This window comes from Callorhinus ursinus, unplaced genomic scaffold (genome assembly GCF_003265705.2).
Source record: "Callorhinus ursinus isolate GAN/ISIS: 27379988/994484 unplaced genomic scaffold, GSC_fseal_2.0 scaffold43, whole genome shotgun sequence".
NCBI classification, from domain to species: Eukaryota; Metazoa; Chordata; class Mammalia; order Carnivora; family Otariidae; genus Callorhinus; species Callorhinus ursinus.
Genome location: NW_027397105.1, coordinates 1,329,151 through 1,340,600, shown reverse-complemented (window position 1 = coordinate 1,340,600; position 11,450 = coordinate 1,329,151). Strand labels below are relative to the sequence as shown.

The 11,450-nt window shown below is 61.1% G+C and overlaps 2 protein-coding genes across 3 annotated transcripts; one reads left to right on the top strand and one right to left on the bottom strand.

Annotated features, from left to right (window-relative positions):
• Positions 1 to 45: 45 nt before the first annotated feature.
• RPAIN (RPA interacting protein) lies at positions 46 to 6,348 on the top strand. 2 transcript variants are annotated; one of them, XM_025864227.2, is made up of 7 exons: positions 46 to 183; positions 1,747 to 1,917; positions 2,915 to 2,975; positions 4,308 to 4,419; positions 4,550 to 4,613; positions 5,356 to 5,496; positions 6,207 to 6,348. In XM_025864227.2, the coding sequence occupies exons 1-7, from the start codon at positions 103 to 105 to the stop codon at positions 6,234 to 6,236; spliced, it is 660 nt and encodes a 219-aa protein (XP_025720012.1). In that variant the 5' UTR covers positions 46 to 102; the 3' UTR covers positions 6,237 to 6,348. The 2 variants fall into 2 exon arrangements, with proteins under 2 accessions (XP_025720012.1, XP_073737663.1); XM_073881562.1 differs by lacking the exon at positions 46 to 183 and adding an exon at positions 613 to 1,005.
• Positions 6,349 to 6,406: 58 nt separating this feature from the next.
• Positions 6,407 to 11,162, bottom strand: C1QBP (complement C1q binding protein). The gene is made up of 6 exons (XM_025864225.2): positions 10,901 to 11,162; positions 10,182 to 10,332; positions 8,369 to 8,462; positions 7,158 to 7,253; positions 6,885 to 7,007; positions 6,407 to 6,782 (listed from the first exon to the last, which is right to left on the bottom strand). The coding sequence occupies exons 1-6, from the start codon at positions 11,103 to 11,105 to the stop codon at positions 6,633 to 6,635; spliced, it is 819 nt and encodes a 272-aa protein (XP_025720010.1). The 5' UTR covers positions 11,106 to 11,162; the 3' UTR covers positions 6,407 to 6,632.
• Between the last annotated feature and the right edge of the window lie 288 nt (positions 11,163 to 11,450).

The window sequence follows — 11,450 nt, the reverse complement described above, 5'->3', positions numbered from 1 at the left end:
CGCCCCGCGGACGGGCGCGGGGAGCGCCCGGAAACTACAACTCCCAGGGTTCTGCGCGCCCAGGGGGCGGGGCTTCCTGGCGGCGACGCCCGCCGAGAGGAGATGGCCGAGGCGCCGGGCTCCCGGCGCCGCTCGCTGTACAAAGCGCTGGGCTCGGCGCCGTGGAAAGAGGTTTTCCGGCAGGTGGGCGTGGGGTTTGGGAAGCCTCGGCTGGGCCGGCCCGGGCAGCCGCCGTCCCGCGCGCCGGGCGAGGCAGGTTGGGGGAGCGCCGGGCGGCGGCGGCAGCAGCGGCCGCGGAGCGGCACCGGACCGGGCTGCGCTGGACCCGGTCGCCGCCGGAGCTTCTGGGCCCTGCGTGCGGGGTCGTGGGAGCCGGCCCAGTGCCAGCACGCCGCGGGTGCACCTGTGCGCTGCCACCACCACCCGCTGGGGTCGGGGTCGGGGTCGGGGGTCGGGAGGCGCTCGGCTCACCCCCCCCTGCGAGCGGGAGGTTCTGCTCCAGACGGGAGATTTGGTCTAGTTCGAACCGAGTCCCAGCGGCAGCGCGCGCCTGCGTCCCTTCTGACCTGTTGTGACATCAGCGCGGTCCCCGGGAATCTCTGAAGGGGCGGGCGCGTGTGCCGCCGTCGAAGAGTCGGATGCTGGGAATGACCGCCGACCGCGGGGGCCTCCCAGCCTGCGCTGTTGACGTCCCGGGCCCGACGGGCCTTCGGTGCTGGGGGCGCTGTTCCCTGCGTCGTAGAAGGGTTAGCGGCATCCCGGGCCTCTGCCCGCTAGATGCCAGTAGTCCTAAAACTAAAGGGACAGCAGGAGGGCCTCCAGGCATTGCCCCGAGCCCCGTGAGGGATGAAATCGCCCCAGGCTGAGAAACCTTGTGCACGACAGCGGCTCCGGTAGCCATACCCAAAGCAGCAGGAACGTGGGTGTAACCTGAACGTCCTGTCGTAGCGCAGCAGGTGCTGAGCTGGTATTACCCAACCGTGAAGGACGCTGCCCTTGATCAAGGTTGGCTATAAAATATGGTGATCTGGGGGCACCTGGGTGGCTCAGTCAGTTGGGCGACGGACTCTTCTTGGTTTCGGCTCAGGTCACGATTTCAGGATGGTGAAATCGGGGCCCCCCGTCGTGCTCAGGCTCAGCTCTGAATCTGCTTGAGATTCTTTCCCTGTCCTTCCCCCGCTCCCTCTGCTCCACCCCCAGCTCACGCTCTTTCCGTCTCTCTCTCTTCTTAAAATAAATAAAACAAAATCTGAATGTGGTGATCAGAATACATAAACAAAGCATGATAATTTCACCTGTCTGTGGATAAGGACTGGACAGAAATATGCAGTATTTCCGCAAATACGCAATATATGCAAATATAACGCATATGCAAATATGCGTAAATATGCAAACATATGCAAAATATGCACATGCAAAAATAATAGTAATTAGGGCTGTAGTTGAAATTTTATGTCTATAAATTTCTGTTAATAATTTAGCATCTAGTCTAAGAAAAAAAAATTTTTTTAGAGAAAGAGAGAACATAAGTCTGGGGCGGGGAGGCAAGGGCAGAGGCAGAGGGAGAAGCAGACTCCCCGCTGAGCAGGGAGCCCAACTCGGGACTTGATCCCAGGAACCCTGAGATCATGACCTGAGCCAAAGGCGGACGCTTAACGACTGGGCCACCCAGGCGCCCCTAAGAATCTGTTTTGTTTGTTCGTTTGTTTGTTTACTGGACTCACTCCCTGTCTTTCTCCTTCCAAGGGATGCCTGGAGAGAATGAGAAACAGCCGGGACAGGCTCCTGAACAGATACCGCCAGGCTGGAGGCAGTATGCCAAGGAGATCTCAGAACACCCTTCTGGTGCAGGAGGTGATGGAAGAAGAGTGGAGTGCTTTGCAGTCTGTGGACAGCTGTCCAGAGGTCTTGACCCAGGTCAGGCTGGGATATGTGTTTCCGGGGAAGGTGCTACAGCACCAAGAGTGCCCTGTGCCCCCAAGTCCTCTGAACCCATCCACCTTCCACCCTCCAGCCCCCAGTCAGGATTCCAATTGCCTCGAACCCAGGCTCTTCCGTCTTTAAGGTTAGACTCTTCTAGGTTCATGGTTCATAAATACCGGACTCTACCAATCTGCTGCATCATTGCATCTGTGAAGCTAAAAAGAAAGATGTTTCACCCCTGGGCTCCCCTGCTGGAAATGTTGATTCAGCAGGCATGGGCTAGCAACCTCTCTCTTGAAGAGGGAGTCCAGGAGCTCTCTGATTCTCATCTTGGCCAGAGTCGGGGGCTGGGTGTGGACCGGAAACCATTTACCCTGCACGAGGAAGAGCCCTGGCTTGGATGTCAGTGCTTCTGGAATTCTGACGCCGGTTGTGCTTTCGACCCTTACCTGTCCTGTGCCTCCGAGCTTCGCTTCCACGTTTGTACGAGGAAGAAGAGAGCGTGGTCAGCACATTGATATAAGAGAAGCTTGGCAAACTGCTCTGAAAACATCAGGGCTGTCTGTAGTCACGATGCGTCATCGGGTGCCTCCCGTGTGTCCCAGCGCAGGCCGGACGTCTGGGTTACATGGTCCTATTTAGTGCTCACAAGGGCCCATTCAGGTCTCTTCCCACTTGACAGAGGCCTGAAGTGAGGTTTACGGGGTTAGGAACTCCCCCCAGCAGCTCCGAGCTTTGGCAGGACAAGTACTTAGCCGCTGCCCTCTACCCTCTCCCCCCAAATTTGGGGCCCTTATTTTGTTACTGGGTGGTTTAATCATGCTGATGACTTCTCAGGGGGATCCCGTTAGCACGTCGTCAGCATATCCTAGAGAAGGGATCTCAGATCTCAGGACAGATCTCAGTTAAAGCGGAGTCCTTCGGGCCAGCCTCCCAAGCCTCAGTCACTGTGGGACTTGCCGACTGATCAGAACTGCACTTTCTCTTGCAGTTGGAGGAGCTGTTGGACGTGGCTGAGCTCGAGGAAATCCAGCAGGAGATGGCTGACCAAGGTGACCTCTGGGAGTGTCCTTCCACCTGCACCTAGCTACTGGAGCGCTGAGCGCTTTCCAAAGCAGAATTCCTTCTTAACTGCCCCCGCTCTGTGCCTTGCTCCAGGCGGGTGTCAGAAGTCCCTGCTTTTACTCCGGAGTCTTGGCTCTTCCCGAGAGTCTGTTGTGACTGGGCCTGGTGCCCGGACTCCGCGTTCTGTGCGGTCGCTTTCTCCTGCTGACTAAGCTGACCAGCTAGCGTGAGACAGGAGAGGGGTGCGGGCGGCTCAGCGAGTGGTGGGGCCGAGAAGCCGCCTCCGTGTGGCGAGTCCAGGTCCTGTGTTTATTCTGTTCTCTGGTGGTTCTCCATTAATAGCTGAATAGCAGTCCTGTCACCGTACGGGACGCAGTCGAGATCAGAGTGCTCACGTCACCTACTTTGACTGCCTTCCCTCGCAGCCGTTCCCTGCTGCCTCCCGGGGCGCTCGTGGCGCCCACCCCCTGGGGCATCACTAGGGCCGTGGGGTACGGCCTAGCACCTGTGTCACTGAGCCCTGTTGGGCCCTGGCTTTGTTGTTATTTCCTGTAAGAGACATCATAGACCTGCCCTCTAAGTTTGTAGGCTTACGTAGCGTGTGGACAAGAGCCAGAGCCTCGCCAGTAAGTGGCGGCTGCCCCAGGAGGGTGCGGGAGGACAGACCGTCAGCCCGACTGCGAAGATGCCCTTCTCGGCCGGGTGGTAAATGTCAAGGCTTTGTGATCCATACGGTCTCTGGGGCAGCGATTCGGTCCTGCTCTGGTGTAAAACAGTCGTAGGCCTCATGGGCACGACCGTGTTCCAGTAGGACTTGACTTAGAAGATCGCCCGTGGGCTGGTCGGGCTGTGGTTGGCTGGCCCTGGCGTGTAGACTGGGAGCTCATGCTTTTCTGCGTGTGTCCCTCCTTCCTGCCACATCCTCGGCGTGGTTCCGTGCTCGCTGTGTGAAGGAACACAGATTGTGAACAACACAGACTGAGCACATGGACGTCGGGGAACAGATGGCTTTAAACTCAGCACCTAGTGCCCAGTCAGGGTCTTCTCTCTGCTCTGCTCCCGTCGCCTTGGCGGCGGCGGTGGTGGGGGGTGGTGAACTCTGTGTCCTCAGCCCTTAGCCCCGGCGCTGCTGACGCAGGACAGGCAGGAGGGGAGGGAGCCAACGAGACGAAGCCTGGCAGAGCAGTAAACATCTTGTGATGGGTAGCGGGATTCTGCCTGGATTCTTCTCTGGTGTGGGTGAGGCTTCACGTGCAGGACAGGCGGCCGGGCCGGGGAGGGAGGCGGGGAGCTCGCTGGAGCTGCCGTTTGCCCCGCAGAGTGGTGCATCCTCAGGGAGTATGAGAAGAGCCTGCAGTTCGATGAGAAGTGTCTCAGCGTCATGCTGGCTGAGTGGGAGGCAAACCCCCTCATCTGTCCTGTGTGCACAAAGTAAGAGATTCCAAACCCCTTGCGGCATGACGGGTGGGTGGCATGTGCCCCCGGAAGCTGGTTGTCCGGAAAGGTCTGGGGGTGCCGGGGTGCCGGCCCTGGCGTGCTGTGATCCCAGCTCTGCTTCCAGGTCCAACGTGAGTGTGTCCGGCGGTGTGGTCACGTGTCCGTGTGGCCTGTACCTCCCCTCGCACGTGAGTGTCCCCCCTTCCCACGTGTGTCTGCTTGCTGGAGGCCCCTTCGCTGGCGCCGCCGGATCTGGTGGTGCATGTTTGCTCCCAGCTGCTCGGCCGGCTCACCCGGGTGTCTGCAAAGCGGTGCACACGCACTCGAGACCTTGACAGCTGGAAACACTCGCACCTGGCCTTCCCACAAAGTTCCCACGTGGGAAGACACAACGAGTGGCCCTAAGTGGCGTGATGGCGGCTGAAAGTTTGCGGCGGCGGATGGTGACACCGAGTGTTTCACAGTCGCTCCCAGCGGCTGGTGCTCCAGGTCCTGGTTCAGGCGGGGCCGTGTGGCCGGAGTGCGGTCCGCGGTCCCGGCTCACGGCTGGGAGGGGCGCACGGAGCCTGGTGCAGACTCAGGGTTTGCCCTCTCCGTGTAGCTCAACGGCTTTTTTTTTTTTTAAACAACTCCCGTTTGAGTATTTCCTGACCGTTGCATTCCTTATTGTTGAAAAAGAGGAAAGCCTTGTTCTCATTCCCTGTCGGGTTACCGACGTGTATGACAGCGCGGTTCAGGTAGCGCAGGCGGCCCCGTGCCCTCCTGGTGCGGCTCACGCGGGAGCAGGGGCCCACCAAGGTCAAGGGTTAGCGTGGTCGGCGGCGCACGGAGCCCGGCCATCCCCGCGAGCCGGCCTTGGGGAATCGGGATCTTCAAGCTGTTGACTCGGAGGTGACCGGGGTCAGGCTGTAGCTTAACTTTATTTGCTAGTCTCCAGAGTTGACGGTGCAAAAGCTTCGAGCCTGTTTGGAGGACCGCGTGAGTGAGCACAGCGCACACTGCCCGCACACACCTGTGTTCTCCGTCGCGGCCGGGCCCGAGGAAACGCCCAGTCTCCTCATGAGCTGCGTGGTAAGCCTCCTGCGGGACCCAGTGGCGGAGCCGCCAGCGGTTGGTGGTGTTCCCACCCGGCAGAAGTCAGAGAGATGGGTAGATAGTTACAAATGCAGCTTAGTCTTGTGTAGGAGAGTGGAGGTCACGTGTCACTTACACCAGGAGGTCCACGGTCAGCCGGAGGGCCTCCTGTTTCACTCAGAGGACTCCAGGACGGCTGGGGCGGCAGCGTGCGGCCTTACCGTCGGTAACGCACAGCCGGGAGGACACGCACGAGCAGTCTGGGTGGCCACGGGATGGTGGAGTGTGCTAGACGGCCAGAAAGCCAGGGGCGTCCTCCGTGTGAGTGGTCAGGGGCTCCTCAGCATGGGGGCGCGTCTGAGCGGACCGCTCTGTGCTCCGACGCCCACCGATCGGGAGGGGAGAGCCAGGGATGCGTGCTGGCCCGAGGGGCCGCGAGTTCGGGTTCTGCCTGCAGCGGGCGTGCCCGTCAGTCTTGGGTTCAGCTGCAGGAGCCTCGGTCACCTCCCTGCGAGGCCGCGAAAGCCACCGGCCACTTGTGTGCTGAGGGGAAAGTGTTTGGAGCCCATGCCTGGGACCTGATCTGAGCCCCAGCCGCACACGCTGCAGGCAGACGCCCCACTGGAGCCGCCTCGTGTCCCTGCTGATGAGACTTGAATTGTGGACGGAGATGGTGTTCGTGACTGGAACTCTCTGTTTAAATCCAGGCTTGTGATACGTGGGCTGTGATCCTCTAGAGCGGCCTCCACTTGTTCTCCTGGGAACAGGACTCGCTCCGCCTGAGACAGGCCCTTGTAAATACCAGCCGTTAATTTATAACTTATTTTGTATTAAAATTTTCAAACTGTCTGCTCTTGGTGTGTTGTGATGCAGGCTGAAGGGGGAAGAATAGAGAGAACAGAGCACCTTGGAAGAGAGAAACCAATTTTATTGTCCATCATTATGTTATACAAAAACGTCGGAGCAAAAAAGTCGTAGAGAAGCAATAAGCAAAGAGTAAATAAGAGGGCAACAGAAATAATTTAAATCTGAATTATTCTCCATGATATCAGGGAGGAAACCACCTCGAAGCACGTGTGCGTCTGGCTTCAGAGCAGGCTGGTCCCCCGGCAAAGCCCGGCGTCTGGTCTGCTCTACTGACTCTTGACAAAACCTTTGAGATCCTCGAGAAAAGTAATGTATTCCTGGTGCTCCAGGGCCGTGCTGAGCTCCACCAGCTCGTCTGCGAATGTGTTATCCACCCCTCGGTCGGCCAGGAAATCCATCAGGTGGTCGTACAAGGCCTGTGAGCACAGACGGCCCTTCCTAGTCCCAGGCCGCGCCCCTGCCGGCCGCCGAGCCGCCCGCCTGCCCGCCCCCCTGCCCGCCCCCCTGCCCGCACTCACCCAGTCCAGGGAGTCGGTGTTGAGCGTGTAATTCGTGTCCTTCCAGTCAGACTCGCCGACGGACTGGAAGCTCACCTCCCTGATGGAGAAAATGTCACTCTCCTCCTCCTCCTCTTGCCCGACCTGAGAGCAGACGGGGTTCGGAAGAAGTGAAGCCGTGGCCCAGGACAAACTGGGCTATTTATAGCTGCGAAGTCCCCAGATTTCGCCCCTTCCCCCGCTCTGCGGGTCCCCGCTGCACAACGCTGCTGCCCCCCCCCCCGCCCACAGTACCTCATCTTCCGGGTAATGACAGTCCAACACCAGGGCCTTCTTGCCACCGTCCTTGACGACTTCCACCACGAAATTGGGTGTGGACGTCAGTTCAGGCTGGGGAAGCGAGAGCGCGTCAGGCCGCTGCCCGGACGGGGGGGGGGGGGGGGGGGGCTCGCGGTTCCCGGGGCCTGACGACCACCACCATTAGGACAGCCCTTGGCCGCCTCCAAACTCCTACATGATCCTGCTACTCAACAAGGAGCCCAGAATCTTCCACAGCACTAAAGCCACACGCCAGCTCGTTCAGGAGGCTGGGCTACACTTTCTGTTGGTCCTTCCCCGAGTTCTGAACCAGGTTTTAGAGGGTGGGGGATCACACGTCTCCAGGGTTTCGCTTCCGTTAGCCCCCTACTTGTTTACAGAACTTCCTAGGTCTCAAATGACGAAACCTGAGCTGGGGTCCCAGCTAAGTTAATTGATCTGCTCTCCCGCAGGCCCGTTTTTCCATCCGTGCACTACAAAGCTGGCTTAAACCTCCCAGATCTCACTTCCGCTGCCCATTTCGGGCTCTTCCTGTCACAGCCCAGGACGCAGGCCGGTGAATCCCGCTAACCGGCCGTCCTCACGGCTCAAGAATCACAGCGCCCGTCCCTGTGGCAGTGAGCCGTCCCGCATCAGGGCGATGGCGGCCAGGGCGGCTGGGACAGAAGCGCCCCGGGGGTGTCCTCTCTGTGCTCAGCCAAGAGACAGTCCCAGGACCTGCTTAGGGAGTCCGGGCACCCTGTGGCCCCAATGCTGGCCGGGCCCTAGACCAGGCACACTGCCTCCCACAACGTGCAGACCAGGCAGGAGAGCCAGCGGCCGGGGCAAACACCTCCTCGCCGTGTCCGGCCTTAGTCTCTGATGCCCCAGCTTCGGCGGTGGGTGTTGACTGCCAGCCCGTGACACGCCGGGCCGGAACGTTCCTCCCTTGCAAACGCTCCAGATAAGCATCCCGATACCAAACCTCTCCCGATCCTGGGAAGGCTGAAGACGGGTTCAGTTCCTTCCCACTGAGCAAACACAGGCTGCAGCGTGGAGCCCAAGCCTGCAGGGGCCGCGGTCCTGGTGCCGAAGCCCGAAACCGCTGCGCGGGGAGTAGCGGCCCAGAGATGGCCGTGCCCTTGCCGGCCCTCCCCTGCTAGCGGTGGCGAACAAAGATCAAGGCCCGTGCCCCCCACCGCGCTCACCTCCTGTTCTTCCACCTTCTGCCCCTGGGACGGCTCCTCCTCCCCTTCAAATGTGGGCGGGATGCTGTTGTTGATGTTGAAGGTGACGGTGATCCTGCAAAGGGCAAAGACCAGGCCAGGGGCTGAAACTGTAACGGGCGGACAAGTAGCGAGCGCTGCTGCAGTGACAGGTGCGACTAAACAATGTCTCAGAAGCTCTGCACCGATCCGGGCATGGGGTCAGCAGTCTCCCTGCTCCGGGCCCGGCTTCATCTCCGCCACATGCAGTCCCGGGGGCCCTCCACTGGCGGTGAGCGGCTGAGCGCACGGTGGCCCCCAACGGAAGCCTCCTTCCCCGAGAAAATCTGCCCACGGGGCGGGGAAGAGAGGCACCATGGTCACCTGCCGTCAGCGGAGGACCCAGAGGGGTTCTCCCCAACAAACCTATGTGCCGCCCAAAGTGGCTCGTCTCCGTTTTTTTTTTTTTAAAGGATTTTATTTATCCATTTGAGAGCGGGAACACAAGTGGGGGCGGAGGCAGCAGAGGCAGAGGGAGACGCAGGTTCCCCGCGGAGCAGGGAGCCCGATGTGCGGCTCGATCCCAGGACCCGGGGATCACGACCTGAGCCGAAGGCAGGTGCTCAACCGACTGAGCCACCTGGCGCCCCCAAATCCATTCTTCAAAATAGCAGTGGGCAGTTTTATAATCACGAAGCAGACTGGAAACACCCAACTCATGACAGTTAGGCTGCAAGACTCCTCAGCTGCCAAACCCTGCTCCTGAGTCGGACTGGGAGCCACAGGGAGGGGCCCTCTGGCACCGACGCCCCACGGGTCCCCTGGGCTCGCCCGGGACCCCCACCCCCCACCCTCTGGAGCCAGGAAGCTGCTCTCCTGATGCTGGTGTCGCGGTCAGCCACAAAACCGGTCTCATCTGTCCCCGGGCTGGCCAAGCTGAGCTCCTGGGCACACAGGTGCGGTTCTGTTCATGAGAACAGTATCTATAATGAGCCCAAACCGGCTATGAGTCACACCCTAGAAAGATGGCTTAGGGGATGTCACGGGGTGGGGGTGGGGGTGGATGGACACACACCGGAGGCAGAGGAAACCAGAACCCTACTTTACAACATACACAGAAGTCTACTCAAAAAGGGGACGGTGACCAGCTGAACTTGGTGGAAAGTTCCCCACCTTTCTCCCGGGGACACTCGCTGCCCTGTGTCATCCTCCGCTCACATGTGATTACACCGTCACGTGTTCCCTGCTGTAAACGCCAGGGCAGGGCCTGCGTTCCCACAGCGGAGGCCGCGGTGCGTGAGTCCACACCGCAGACCTGAGGCCAACCTGTATCGGTCAGCACTGTACGAATTTCTGAATCTGGGGCGCCTGGGTGGCTCAGTCAACTGAGTGTCCACCTTCAGCTCAGGTCATGATCTCAGGGTCCTGGGATCGAGTCCTACGTGGGGGGGGGGTGTGTGTCTCTGCTCAGCAGGGAGCCTGCCTCTCCTTCTGCCTCCCCCCGCTTGTGCTCATTCTTTATCTAATAAATGTCTTAAAAAAATTTCTGAATCTGCGTGTCTGGAATCAGGCACAGCCTCACCAGGCAGCCTGTACTGGTCCAGCCGACTTCCAGCGACATCCTTCCCTACTGTCTTACTTATTAAACCAACTCGCAGCAGATCCCTGTGCAGCGAACGAACCACCTGGAAATCGTGTCCAAGGACCTGCTGTAATAAAGGCGGCTCTGGGAGAAGGCAGGGCAGGTCCGGCAGGTCCGGCAGTCGGCCCACTCCCACCCGCGCACGCGTGCCCCCTACAGGCCCCCCAAACCTACTTTTCTCCAGCAACTTTCCGCACCAGCTTGGCTTCCGTCCCGTTCACTTCCAGCTCCCAGCCTCCAGACAGCTTGGGCAGGGACTTGTGCTTCTGTATCTTCCTTTCTTCCTTAATCTCATCGTTCAGGAACTCAACAAAAGCTTTATCTCCTACCATGAAAATCCGTAAGATACAGAAAGAGAAAAACCAGTCAGTCTAAACCCTAAAAAAGACTCGGGGCGACTGCAACCAGAAAGCTGGCCTCGGGGCCGTTTCTGACACCCCTGCCGGGGGTGCGGCTGCCCCGGAGCCCCACGCACACCCGCTAGGCCCGGGGGTCCCGCCCTGTGAAGGCGCCGGTGCCCTCGGCGCCAGGCTGAGCTCAATCCCGGAAGAATGACTTCCAGCAGTGAACTCACCAGCACGTTTCCCCGCGGAGCCGGACGTCTCCCGGTTACCGCCCCCTTCGACCTGCCACAGACAGGACCTCCTGCTCTCACCCGCGACCACCGCCTCCCCCACAGCTCCCTTTCCGAGCCTCGGGACGAAGCCGGCCGCCGGGGATTAGGAGCAGCGCCGCCCCGAAGCGCAACACCTGCTGGGTGAGGACGGGAAACGCGATCCCACGCGGCTGCAGCCCGGGGTCGTGCACGAGCGCGGGAGGCTGCGGACCGTGGCTCGGGGCCCCCCACTCCCGACCCTTGGCCCCCGTCCCCCGGTCTGGCCCCCGGCCCTCACCCTGGGTGTGCAGCGCGCCGCAGCCGCAGCTGCAGGGCCCGCGGGCGCGCAGGAGGCCGGCGCACACACGGAGCAGCCCGAAGGGCCGCACGCACGGCCGGGGCGCGGGCTGCAGCAGCGGCCGAGGCGGCGGGGCGGGCGCGGCGCGGAGCCCGGCGACCGCGGAGCCCAGCGCGCGGGGTACTCGGCGCAGCAGGGGCAGCATCGCGGCGGCGGACACGTGCGGGTGCGAAGGACGAGGCCAGGCCCTGAATCCCGGCCCGCGCGCCGCCGGAAGTCCCGCCCCCGCCGGGAGCGCTTCCGCGCCGGCGCAGGGCGGGCCGGAGGCGCCGGGCTAGGCGCGCCCCCTACTGGGGGCCTCCGAGGTCAGCGCCGCCGCCCGCGCCGGATCATCCCGCGGGACCCGCAGTGGCGCCGAGCCCCGCGAGCCGCTCCGCTCCAGGGCGGGCCCTCTGAATTCCTGCGACCACCGCCCCCCAACCCAGCGTGCACCTCCCCTTGCGTGCACTCCTCCCCCGGCGTGCACACACACCCCTGCGTGCACCTCCCC